This window comes from Anopheles nili, chromosome 2 (assembly GCF_943737925.1).
Source record: "Anopheles nili chromosome 2, idAnoNiliSN_F5_01, whole genome shotgun sequence".
Taxonomy (NCBI): domain Eukaryota; kingdom Metazoa; phylum Arthropoda; class Insecta; order Diptera; family Culicidae; genus Anopheles; species Anopheles nili.
The window spans coordinates 44,472,157-44,485,663 of record NC_071291.1 but is presented as its reverse complement, the minus strand read 5'-3'; the positions used below and the strand labels follow the sequence as shown (position 1 = coordinate 44,485,663).

Below are 13,507 nucleotides of genomic sequence, written 5' to 3'. Positions count from 1 at the left end.
GACCTTAGAAATCGGTTTGGCGATTTCGGTCCTACATTGTTTCCATTCTGCTGCCCCCGCGGCATGAGAAATTTGAAAAGAAAAAACCCGTCGGGATCGGTTTCATGCTCCACCAGCGGCGATGCCTCGAGCGCGCTTCACATTTCCGTCGTATATAAATTTTTTTTACTGACTTAGGCATACTAAACGCTAACAACATCATCGAGCAATCATCTTGTTTACTAGCGCTGCTAACAACGCGGCATAGCATTAATTGGTTTCGGCCGTAACTTTCACTGGCCCGAAGGGTTGCGGGTTTGGGGAGCATTATTGCGGGTTTTGCAAAACATTTTTACCATCTCCGGCCACCAGAGAAGCTGCCCAGTGGAGGTAGATTGCGCCTTATAATCGCACGCCAGCAAAAAGGGGATAATCCCCACCGAAAAGAAATTAGACAGAAAAAGTGGCAGTCCCGGATTGCAACACTTTTTGCGATTAAGTTCACACGATCATCAGCGGCAAAAGAAGGCATTTTCTACGGGGACCAGTTCCAGCATTTTTCAGCGGCATCCGAATGAAAATGGGATAATTCGCTGCGGGCTTCACTTATCACCTACTTAGCCTATTGCCTCATACCAGCGGTATGGCGTCACGGGCACGTGGCCTCGAGTTACGACAGTATCTTGACACAATTTTCCCACACCGGAACCCACCGGAACCGGAATAGACGTACCGTGGAGCAGCCACGTACCCCCGGGAGTCTGACAAATTGTTTAATAACCCACACACGCACACAATCTTCCGCGGTTGCGTGATGAAATGTGGATAATTTGTGGTCTTCGACCTTCTTCCAGCTTCTTCGCGCGAGTTCAACAACATAACTTAACCGCCTTTCGCTGCCTTTTGCCCGATCCATCCGGTGGAGCAATGAAATTAACCTCAATTTGTCGATGGTGAAGAAGCGTCACTCATCGTACCACGGTGGGGTGAACTTGAACTTGATCGAATTAGTGCTGGCGTACGGTCGAGCGAATGATGCAATGAGGCGGTTAATCGAGCCACCGATGGAAAAGTCACCGTTTGTCACAGCTTGGTCACAGGTGAGCGATCGAGCTCGTGGCGACGAATGGGGGGGGGGGGGGGAGGATAGCAAATTAGTTTTTCTATCGATTCTAAATTAAAGTCACTCCCATTCTTCGGCACGAACCAGCCACAGGTCGACCGGAAGGCGACAACATGTATGCCTCGCAGGCCCAAGATCCCGTTCGAGGCGGGAGAAAGAAAGAAAAAAAGCCACAACCGCTAACGGCATGTTTGCCTCAATTTAGCCCACATTCAAACTCATCGCCGGTGTTCTCGGTGCACAGCATTTAACCTCATTGTATACCTACAGCACTGCAATGAGCCTCACAGTGCGTGTGTGCGGAGGGTTCATTCGCAATTGAGTGATTGCGTAGCGAACGGGGTTTTTTTTTGCTTCTGCTTCTGATCGTTAACAATTCCAAAACCACGTGTGCTCCATCCATCGTGGTCGTCAACCAACAGGCGTCGGATATATGCGAGATTGGAGATGATGGGCAAGAAAGCTGCCCAAATGTTGCCAAACAAAAGCTGATTCGAACTCAAATGATCGGCAAATCGGATCGTGCGCTCGATCGTGAGCTTACGGTTGGCTGTTAATAATATTCCGTTTGGAAAAAAAAACATCAACAACTCTCAATTAGACGGTGGATTTATCACGAATGGGCATGGAGGTAACAAATGAAGAGTTGTTTTGGCGAATGAAGAAAAGCACTAACAGGAACAGAGGTTTTCCATACAACAACAAGATCTTTTCTTATGTTGAGTCAAATGAGAAAATGGGCATCACATTGTTTTTGGGAATTTTTTCGTTGCAATTTGATGCTCACCTATTATATCATAGCCAGGGGTATTACCATTTACCTTTACTTTATTGGTGCCATTATGCATTCCGCCGGTCGCAATAGACGGAATGCTAGCAAAAACGCCATACACGTGCGGTATTTGCGTGTGGCATGTAAGACATTCTTGCCCCATGAGAAAACACGCTTCTTCAACACCTGCAGTAGCGGAGCGATCCGATTTCCAGCCAGAACTAGCCGCTAAAAGGCGCTTCACTACGATATCTAGCTTCAGCTAACGGCTGTGATCGTTTTGCATTCATCGTTCGCGACTGCTTTGCATACATTTTCCATTGATCTGCCGTTTGGAATGCATAATGGCAGTCAGTCATTTTCCATACGGTAGGTTCCAAGCCGCCGTTGTCTTCGGAATCTTCCTTTGGGTAGAAGGAGTCTGGTGCGTTCCGTCTCAAGCCACACATGCCGGTGAAGCGACAACCTGCCCGACCTAATTCCGGACGAAGCGATTTAAATATTCTGCTCATACCGTTGCGGTCTTGGTGTCGGTTGGCGTGCGGAAATCGAGAAAGTCGCCCCATGTTGGGATAGAAGAGACAGGAACTATCATAATGAGTGAGCCATAAAACCACGCGGGCGCACAATCATACACCGGACCGCCCCCAGAGATCATTTGTGCTAAAGAGAAAAAGCTCATCAAAACCGAGGGGAGATAGGGGATTCTGCGCGTTTGTTTTTTGTTCACATTTTCATATCGTTTATTTTTGCATTTTTTTTCACCCATACCACAGAACCCGATCGTTTCATCACAGCGTGGCGAGGATGGAGAGGAGAACGAAACAACAAAAAAAAACGCCAACGGATCTAATCGATGCGAATCGCAAAAAGCGGAAGCGGAAAGTACTAAAAATAGAAAGAAAAAAAAAAGCACACTACAATAAATTCAATCAGTATTGAGGAAGTAACCGGGAGGAACCATCACCGGAGCCACATCGAACCGGGAAAATCGGACCTTGGCGTAACGATGCGTGGCTTCTGCCCGGAGGGGCGTCGAGGGGCGCAAAATAGCAGACTTTTCTCGGCGCAGGCAACGGTCTTTTTTTGTTGTATGTTATTCCCTGCTTAACCCCACGACACACCACCATACCGGAGTGCCGTCGTCAGATGGGCATGGCAGCGATAAGGCACCATGTCGGCTGTGCTGATCATTTTCCCAACCAGGTGGTCTTCGAGAAAGGCTAGTTAAGGGTGCGTCCGATCGTATAATGCATTGGTCGATCACGCTGGAAGAAGACTAACAGCACCATTAGCGAAAGAACCAGGGGAAAAAGGCCCTTCGAACGTACCGGACCGGATGCACTCCGGGTCCCCGCGAACTAACTGCTGTTGATTTTGGCAATTAAACTGTCGAAAAGAAAAGTAAATCTGCACCGAAAGGAAGGAACCCAAACCCGAAGGCCAGGCCAGGTCCCGGTGTTTGTTTTGCCTTGTCCATTCGCGATGGCGGTCCGGCTGGTAGGAAAACCGGAGGGGTTTTCTATTTCGCAGCTTTAGCTTTTTTTCTTTCTGCCTTTTTTCGGACTTCCCCCGCCCGAGTGAATGGAATGGAGGGACGTGCACAATTTCTGGGCTATTAGGTAGCATTTATTTTGGAACAATTGGCCCGGTAACTGTTTTTTGGTGATTTACGGGAGTCCGAGGATGGGGCCGTATTTTTTTTATATTTACCTGAGAGCGCTCTGAGAACCCATCGTACGGGATTTGGCATCTTCTTATTCGATTTAGACTAGGTGCTGGAACGGGAGGGGGAAATTGATTTCCCATCGTTCTTAAAACGGCGCGGAGGACACCGAAAAAAAAGGCGCCCCAAGTGGTTAGGTAAACTATTTATTTCAGTTAGCGATCGGTTATCGGTTGCAAACGAGCAACCATTAGTCGTAAGGGAATGTATTTATTTGCAAAACAAAACAAAAACATTGCATCCATCCAAAGCTGTACATAGTGTAAAATATTCAAATACAGAGCTAAGCAGTTATATACTACAATACTGTTGGTATTCTCCTCTTTATTTGTTCTATTGAGAAATTTCCTTTCCCACACATACATTTCGGGGAAATATATTATATTTGTGTTGTTTGTCCGCATAAATCCAGTCGGCATTCTAATGCGGAAAAGTCAATGAAAGAAAGCAGTAAAGTTTTATCTCTTAACACATTTTAGTTGCATAATTGCAGCACCGAGTGTATGAGGACGATTTGAGTGATCAGAAATTCAACATAAACTTGGTTGCTATGGTGATTATGGTATAATAACGCACAACCATTTTCGCGCAAATATGCCCTGGACGCCATAAATATTTGTTTGTAACACTTGTGCAGTGAAGCAAGTCTAATGAACTAGCACAAATTGGTCCACGTTTGGTTGCCAATTGCTTTAATTTGACATGTTCCGTATTTTTTCGGTGTGGAATGTTAACCGTATGATTCAAACAACGCACAGTACGGATCGGTTACAAAGCGGTACTGTCCCTGTCACACACGCCTGAGTACACCTGGAATGTAGAATTTAAATTTCCTGCACCGACCGTTGAATGGGCAGCATCCCGAGGTCGAACATCTCAGTCGGTCAATTTGCCTTCCTATCGCAAGGGATTGTGTGAGTTTTTCTTACCACTAGTATCAAGTATCAATGCGGAATTTCGCGCAAAGATCGTGACGACACCGTTTTCTCTTTCATGGCCTACTAGAATTTCTCCACCATCATCAGCTGCCGCCGGAAGGTGAATGACAAACGATTCACCTTTAGCTAGTCGTTTTAAACCGGTAGGTGATGTGCTTAGCCCCTTCAAGGGGGCCAATCGTCCGAATCTTCCGACGATCACTCGGGCAGCTGAAAGCTCGCCTGCAAAATGCAACCACGAAGCATTCACCTTCGATTGGCCCTTGGTTGTTGCGGCAAATGCAATCTCCTGGATTCCGGTGCATACGAAACGAATCGTGCACAGCCGGGATCGGATATGGGGATATGAGCAACTTGTGCGGTGTGGGGAAAGAAAGTGTCATCTTCATCGCCCAAGCCTGGCCCTTCACGATGTAGCATCGGGCCTTAATGTGACCTTTGTTTAACTATGGTTTTTTTTGCAAGCGCTGAAAAAGCTCACGAATAAGACAAGTGAAAGCCAAACATATCACTTTCAGCACGTTCGGAACGACATCGATACGATGACGGTTTCTTCTAGTAATTTTTATGATTAATACAACTTATTCACTTGTAATAGTATTCGCAATGTGAAGAATTCATCCATAGAAGTACCGTATACATTAACCGAGCAAGAGCATTTTCTCAATAGGAGGTCGTTTTTTGCAACGTAATATCTCGAACTGTGATATTTTCATAGCGTGGAAAACACGTAAAACCAGCATATTTTCGGATGTGTAAAAAATTCTCAAGTAAAGTGTCAATACATAGGATGCCCTTGACTTCACTTAGATTTCGTTTGAACAAATATTTTAAAGGCTGAAAGAGTGATATCAGATGGATCCACAAAGTCCCCAGCGAAACTAACTGTTTCTTATGAACGTGCAGCAACTGTTGCTGGGGCCGGTTTCAATTTCGAGTGTCATCAAATCTAACCGCCAATCTACGTTCGCAGCTTTTCGATTGAACCGATCGTTCCCATGAAATCGCGTTCCTTAGCTAAGTGCTGAAAGTGATTTCAAGTGACCGTTAATGAACGAACGTGGCGCCGGACCCATCGCAACTGGCAGCATTTATGTGATTTTTAGTTTGCTTTCTTCTTTGTGAAAAAAATCATCGATCGTTCACCCGTTCGAAACATGCCGATAAATATCGGAACACCCGTTAGATCTCGTTACTGACCGGAGAGTAGGCCAGCAAATCGTTATCGAAAACTGGTCATTCCTCGCAACAATAGAAAAGAAGGAACTCATCAAAATGCCAACCCTAAATGGGTTACATCATGCGGAATATTTTTTTTTAATAAAATATCATCTCCTTTCCTCTCCAGTTGCTATACCGGAATATATCTGATCCCGTATCTGAATCTGTTTTCGTGGAATATTCTCAATAAATTACTCTACCTAACGAATGTGTTCAAACCGATTTAAGTGATCATATTATCCTTTTCGTATATAAAATATTCTTTTACTACAACTTTAAGAACGTTAGCTAAATAAAGCTTGAATCAAATTTCCTTTTCAACTTTATTTTTGCAATTTAATATGATCGATTTGGTTTTCAATGTTTTTTTGCAGATCGATGTAGAAATGTAGGGAATAAAGTAAAACAAAATGTGTGGTTTTTTAACTGTTGGTGATCGTTTGTGATCATTAGCTTAAACAAGCCAAGATAAAAGTTGTTTAAAAAATCTTTCCCAAATTAAAACTAGAAAAGCCAAAACTTACTTCATTTCAAAGCAATTTTTAAACATATAATATGATACTTTTACATTGTGTACCGTTACCGTATACCGTTAAGATAACGTTGGATTTATAACAAAAATGTTTATTATCAATGACAATGTAAAATGAAAAAAACAACTGATCAATTAAAAACAAATCAAAATGAAGAGGAGCTAAACGAGATTGCAGAGCTTAAGGCTACACATTGGAGTATTATAGAGACTATGGCGTATTAATTATCATTTTATAAATATGATCACATAATCTTTATGGCAAGATAAACTCATTGACCAAATGCATCGTAGCCCAACGAATTTAAACCCTAATTAAGTGTTACTCTCGCGCTGGATTTAGTAATCGAATGGCTTATGAAGTATAATATTTAGCAGGTCTATCAAATTCTAAACCAAAACCTAGAGAAACCAAGAAATTGTGTGAACTTTTTTTATTTATACCAAATAACCACACGACAACTAACTAGCTCTTGTGATATTGCATTGTCGTACTCCGAGAAACACAAAAATCAATTACGAACAACGATAGTAAATTTAAATACAGCTGTATTTTAGGACCTACAAATTACGCTATACAATATTTATAAAAACAGTCTTTACACATCAACGGCTCGCATGTTACGCGGATTGCAACGCTACAGCTTCCAGCGTCTTCCGAGACAGGTCGGATGGACAGCATCGATTCTAACGAACCGTTTGATTAAGGAACTTTCTGGTTGATGCCTCCGCCTGTAATGCCACCACCGCCGCCCATCGGATTACTTAACATGCTACCTCCTCCCACGCCATTGTGTTGCGTAATTCCAGCACCGTTTTGCTGTTGCTGCGGTTGTTGCTGCTGCTGCGACTGCTGTTGTTGCTGCTGCTGTGCCAGAGAGGACGTAGCATTCACACTGCCCCCATTAGGACCGTTGTTGCTGTTACCGTTGTTCGTACTGATGCCACCACCGCCGGCTCCGTTGTTGGCGTTGGTGCTACCATTATTGCTGCCATTGTTACTGTTTGGCATGATCGCTGGATCGTTTGATAGGAGCGTGCCTTGAACGCCACCTCCGACCGGTTGACCACCTACAGCCAACCCGGTAAGGCTGGTTGTGCCAAGCGCTGTGAGTCTCGTACGCCGCCTGGTGTAGTGCTGCCAGAGTAGAATGGCCTGATCGTCGATAAACTTGCAACACTGGGCGCTTACAATTTCGCGCCGAAAGTGTTCGTATTGCAGAAGGTCCAGAAAGTAGAGACACATGGGGAATTTGAGATATTTTGCGTACTCCGGTTCCTTCCAGTACAGCAGATACTTCAGATAGTTTACGAATGCCGCATCTTTAAAGTACCCGCGTTGCGCCAAAACTGAAAGTTTGGATGTTGAGGAATTAAATGCATCCAATTCTGCTGTAGCATCAATCTATTGACTTACAGTGCAAATAATTGGGGTTGGCTAAACATTGCACAAATTCTAATTCGACCTGAAATCTGAGCTTTTGCGCATCTTCCGATTCGACCGGCACTGAAACGTAAGAAATATATCCAGCAAAATATGTCGAAATTTTAATACTGTGATGAGATGTTTTGTTAGAAAACGTCACCCTTCTTCATGTACACAGGGAAGCGATATACAGAGAGCTAACTGAATGAGTATACCGAGTGAGCATGCCAATTAGGGGTATCTTAGTCCAGTAGCAGATAGAAAGGTAATTTCATGTTCTACATAATCTAAATATAGCCTGCCAATCGCAAGCTTTTGTCTGTTGAATTTGCTACTATTTAGTAAATAAAAAAACATAATTTTGAAGATAAAAACAGCATAGTGAAAGAAAACAAATAGAATGGAATAGAAAAAATAGAATAACATAAAGTACTTACATTTACCCTTCCCGACCATTTTATTAGCCATGGCTTTTAAAGATTTGTGAGTATGGATGTATGTGCTTCAATTTTACTTGAACAGTAAGAAATTCTAACGCTTTAGTCTATGACCAATGCTTTTTTGTAACCGGGACAAAGTGCTGGACAGAGTAACAGATAAAGGGAAGCTTGAATGCGAACAAAACGGAATAAATATGTGTGTCAGATGACAGACAGAACGTTTACTGATCTGCGGTAAAACAGGCAATACTATCCCCCCGATAGATCAGGATATTGTGACTGTCAGGTTCTAACGATAAGGATAATAAAGGTGGATTTCGCTATTCAATCGCTATCCGCTTCCCTCACGCCGATCATAAGCTAGAGCAGGAAAATGTGGACGACCATTTAATTTGAGGAAGAAAAGAGAGAAAGAAAAACAAAACAGGAGCTCATTATTTACAACATAACAAGAACGGTGCTAGAAAGGAAATACATATATTGTGTGTGTGTTCGTATGAGAGATTTATGTACACTAATAACAATCTCTAAGTTTTCCAATAGCACTGGTTGAGCGTGCAACTTACAAAAGACAGCAATTTTCAATTAGAAAAGAATCTATAGTCAAAGCCCAATCGGTTCTTCGCTCAAATCTTAGTTGCTGATGGAAAACGAACTTTTCTATGAATATATCGTGCATTAACTGTTTTTTATGTTGCAATTCTACTTCTAGCGTCGTATAAATGATCTTTGCTATTGATTGATGGTTGTACAGTTTTGTTTTCGCTAAACATCGATAAGCCACACTCAGAAGAATTGCAATCAACAACAGGAACAGTCGATTAAGGCATTATTTGTTCAAATGCGCCTCCAAGCTTTACTATGAGAAGTATACAACTTACAAAGGCAAAAGGCCGGAGCAAATGGGGAACATCAACTGCCGGGTATATGAGATTTCCGAAAAAGCAACTTCAATAGTAAACAAGGCTACGCAGTGATTAACACTATAAGGGGAAAGATTCATCAGCAATTACAACAAAATTTAACTGAACATGTACACATAAGATAAAGTGCAATGTATGCGCATAACTTGGCCATCTAAACACAGGAAGATAATAAGTAAAATATATGATTTATGTTCTGCAGGAGCATAATTGTACTCACGACCGTATGGGTTCATTATAGACATTCCACAGTTCCGCTATATGCGGCATAAACTGATTTCAATACAGGTTCACTCGAGTATCCTCTAAGGAACGGCCGTTTTCCATCGGGACGTAGCCGCAAACACTTTTCACGCGGCTTCTGTCGACAGATTTGCTCGCAAAAACGTTTTTTCTTCCTTCACTTTCACACAAACTTCTTCTTTTACTTCTTGACCAAGTAAAGCGGCATTATTGTCCTTAATGGTAGCAGAACACGTGTTGCATTTATGAAACACTTGACGGGCTACGTCTATCCAGATGCCTTTTTGTATGCGCAAAGCGAGAAAAGGGGGTTAAGCTTATTTTAATTGAGCAAAATTATAAAAACCCTAGCCCACAACAATACGTACCAGCCAAAACAATTGCATACACATACCGTAATGTACATTATGAGTTATCAAACGTCATATAGGAATCGACTTATTCGAAATGCCAGACTGTTTAAATCAAATTCTCAAATTCAAATGCAAATTGTGTATTAATCTATTGTACAGTATATAACAGCATGCACTAGATATGAATAAGGCATGTTCTAGATTGACTATTGTCTGTAATTCTAAGGATCTCACAGAAGATATAAATCCGAACAAACGGAAATCCTTGTCGATAGGTTCATAATAACCTTGGTAATGTTCGAAATGAAATATTTCGTTTCATTCTATAATACGCGAGATTACATATTTTTTCTAACTCTACACGGCTTTAGATTAGAGAAAGAAGGCAAAAATAAATCGTTTGTCCAATAACCTATCGGATACGTTCAATTGCAACGAATCGAACTTTCTGATATGATGTACATTCCATGCATGACGTTTAAAATGTCATCATTCTGTACCATTCGATGTGTGTATGTTCGTGCAATGGTTTGAAAAATATTATTCGTCGTGAATATGTTAATAGTTTGATTATTTTATTCTTTCAAGCGAAACCGTGCACGGTGCGTTCTTTTTTTAATTTGTAGTATAAAGGAAAAACAATCAATGTGCATCCAAACGTGATGACATTTTAAATTTAATGTGCTGTTTTCTCTGAGTAACTAACTCCTACGCAAAGCAAAGAAGAAGAAAAAGACATTTTCGTGTTGAAAGTGGAAAGTGAGTTGGTTAGACTAGTTTTCCTTTTTGCTTGAGAAAAAACCTTTTCAACGTAAAGAACAGTGAAATCGAACTACCCCAGGTTGCCTGATGGGTAGGCGTAGTGTGTTGACCCTTTTCCATATAATTGCAGTGTGAAGGAGCAGTGTAAAATTGAAAAAGTAGTAAACAAAGGATCGACGCGGCCAATGCCACTGGTACAGATCAGCAAAGTAGCATCTTGCTTGCCTGAAAACAGCACTGTCTAGTGGCAAACGCTAGAGAGGACGTATCTTCCCTATAAGGAGAGCTTTCAGGTCTGAAGGACAACAGCAGCGCAGCAAAATGCCTCCGTATCGATATCCTACCAACAACTTCACTTACGTTAGCTCATGCGTAAAGTATATGATATTTTTGCTCAACTTCGTGTTCTGGCTGTTCGGGGGATTGCTCATCGGCATTGGATTTTATGCGTTTGTGGACAAATGGCAGGCCACCGGACTGATAAAGCTAGAAACGTTCTACGACATTGTGCTGAACCTCTCGCTGGTGATGATCATCGCAGGGGCCATCGTGTTCGTCGTTAGTCTCGCTGGGTGCCTTGGGGCCCTGCGTGAAAACACCTGCCTGCTGAAGTTCTACTCGCTCTGCCTGTTGATCTTTTTCCTCTGCGAAATGGCCATTGCCATTACCGCGTTCGTATTCCCGCACAAAGTGAACGCTGTGCTTGAGGAGTCGTTCACGGACAAAATCATTACGACCTATCGGGACGATCCGGATTTGCAGAATCTCATCGATTTCGCTCAGCAGGAGTTTAATTGTTGTGGTCTGAGCAACGAGGGCTACCTAGACTGGGGCAAGAACGAGTACTTCAACTGCTCGTCGCCCAGCGTGGAAAAGTGCGGCGTGCCGTACAGCTGTTGCATCAATGCCACGGACATCTCCTCCGGTTTGGTGAACATCATGTGCGGCTACCATATCCAGCAGCAGTCGGTTGCGGCGGCCAGTAAAAAGATTTGGACCAACGGTTGCATCGAAATTGTGCGCGTGTGGGCCGAACGAAACCTGTACTTGATCGCAGGCATCGCTCTCGGAGCCGCCATCAGTCAGCTTTTCGTCATCTATCTGGCCAAGACGCTCGAAGGACAGATCGATCTGCAGAAGAGTAGTTGGTCATAGTGAATTTACGTGGGGTGGGGAAGTGGTGGTCGACCAGTATGAGCAACCTAGCAGCAGCGAGCGCATGAAAACCACAAAGAGCACGCAGGCAATGGCAAGAACGCGCGAAATAGAGAGAAAAAAGAGAAAGATAGACAGAGAGAGATTAAAAGACCAAGCAACAACAGAAAGAAAATCTTGCAAGGCACAAAATCAGTTTCAGAACAAGTCTGCGCATTCACAACGGCAACATGAACAAATCAGCACGTTATTTTCCTTCATCTTATTCGCAGCACAAGGCGACTGAGTAAAGCACCCGCTCTGCATTGCTCAAGATGTGGGCTTCCAATTTCCCCTACCACGCGATCGTGCGCGATCGCAAGAGTGGTTTGAATTTGCGCAAATCAAATCTGTGGTTAAGTAATCGAAACCTGCTTCGCCTGTGTGATCATTAGCTTGCGATGTTTTTAAAGCTTAGACAAGCGTCAGTATGGGCACGTAGGCAATGCAACACACTAAAGGCAAGATAATCTACCTTCGATGGACAATTAGTAGATGTTTAAGAGAGAAAGAGAGAAACAAATGTGTTCTATGTTTCGTGAGTTAATGAAAGTGAATTCGAAAGTCTTCTTGCTACGTTTGGGCGTCGTTAATCTACGATTAGTTTCATCTCACGATAATAGTTTAGCTGCATTCCAAATGTTAAAACATCTCAACAGATAAACCAAGGATGCTTTTGATCTCCTTGAAGCATCAACGGGAGGTAGATGATAGAAGGGTGACTAGTAAAATAGTAGATCCGCCTCAGCCGCCCTAGACTATGACGGTGGTTAAATGGTATGCATTCAGTTTCTGCTCCTAATGCTCTTGTATTATTCCATTTCTCATCGATTCTCCTGCACAAGAACGACTGATATGCACAAGAGAAGCCCCGAATGATAACAAACGAAAGACGATAAAGTACGCTTGAGCGCGTAAACTACTGTGTAGACTGTTATTAGTAATCTTTTGCAAATTCCATGCGGCAACATCACTCATGCATTCGAAATTGTAAGATAGTAAGACCAACTAAGTAGCTGATAGTTCGTGGTTCCTTTCACGAAGTAATATCTCGTCATGCCGGATCCCCGATGGTTACTGCGCACGCATAGCAAAACCATACCCATGTATCTCATTTTAAATCTCTAAATTGCGTTCGCGCCAGAGGGCTGAGCAGCATAAGATCAAATATAACAAACTACCCGTAAACAAGCATTTTCATTCGTGATGTTTCTTCTGGATGTAGTGAAATAATCAACAAGTAATAACTCCACCTGTGCATTTGAGCCTGCCAGCTCACTTGCAAGTATTGTTTAAAAGTTTTAGAGAAACGACACGTGGCCCGAAAACGGAGAATGCCCGAAGGGCTATGAAAACGAACGTGACGACTGCTGGTTTGAATGTAAAGCCAATTCTATGTCATATATTTGTAAAGCTCAATAGAATTGTATTTAATAGGTATTTGAAAATGAATAAAGAGAACGTAAAATCGTGTCATAAACTGTGTACAAAATACTCTTTGCATTACTTCTAGCTAGCCGGTTTTCCGTCGTTTCAATATCTTCTTTAGTTTCGCACGCTAAGTGATTAAGTTGTTTGCGGAACAACATACGATGAAAACATATTTTCTCTGCTTAGTGATAGTGTTAATCTGTATTCAAGGATGAAAGCGGAAGTTGTATATGTTCCAATTCGGATGATATAATATTCCAGGAAGAGCATTGTACGGGAGCCTTCGTTTGTCTCCAACTATGTAGTAATGAGGTTATTCCAGAGTTTATTTAAGATAAGAAAAGGAGTGGAGAAGATAAAAACTATACTCTGTCTTATTTTGCATATTGGCATAGCACTTTTGAAATTTGTACCATTACACATTGTTCACTCGCAAGACACGCA

The 13,507-nt window shown here is 42.5% G+C and overlaps 2 protein-coding genes across 2 annotated transcripts; one reads left to right on the top strand and one right to left on the bottom strand.

Moving 5' to 3' along the window:
- Positions 1-6,829: 6,829 nt before the first annotated feature.
- LOC128731076 (mediator of RNA polymerase II transcription subunit 31) lies at positions 6,830-8,280 on the bottom strand. Its single transcript, XM_053824172.1, has 3 exons — positions 8,155-8,280; positions 7,709-7,798; positions 6,830-7,641 (listed from the first exon to the last, which is right to left on the bottom strand). Exons 1-3 carry the CDS (start codon positions 8,183-8,185, stop codon positions 6,995-6,997), a joined length of 768 nt encoding a protein of 255 aa, XP_053680147.1. The 5' UTR covers positions 8,186-8,280; the 3' UTR covers positions 6,830-6,994.
- A 2,213-nt stretch (positions 8,281-10,493) lies between these two features.
- On the top strand, positions 10,494-12,209 carry LOC128722113 (tetraspanin-33-like). The gene has a single exon (XM_053815946.1). It carries the CDS (start codon positions 10,760-10,762, stop codon positions 11,591-11,593), a length of 834 nt encoding a protein of 277 aa, XP_053671921.1. The 5' UTR covers positions 10,494-10,759; the 3' UTR covers positions 11,594-12,209.
- Positions 12,210-13,507: the final 1,298 nt, after the last annotated feature.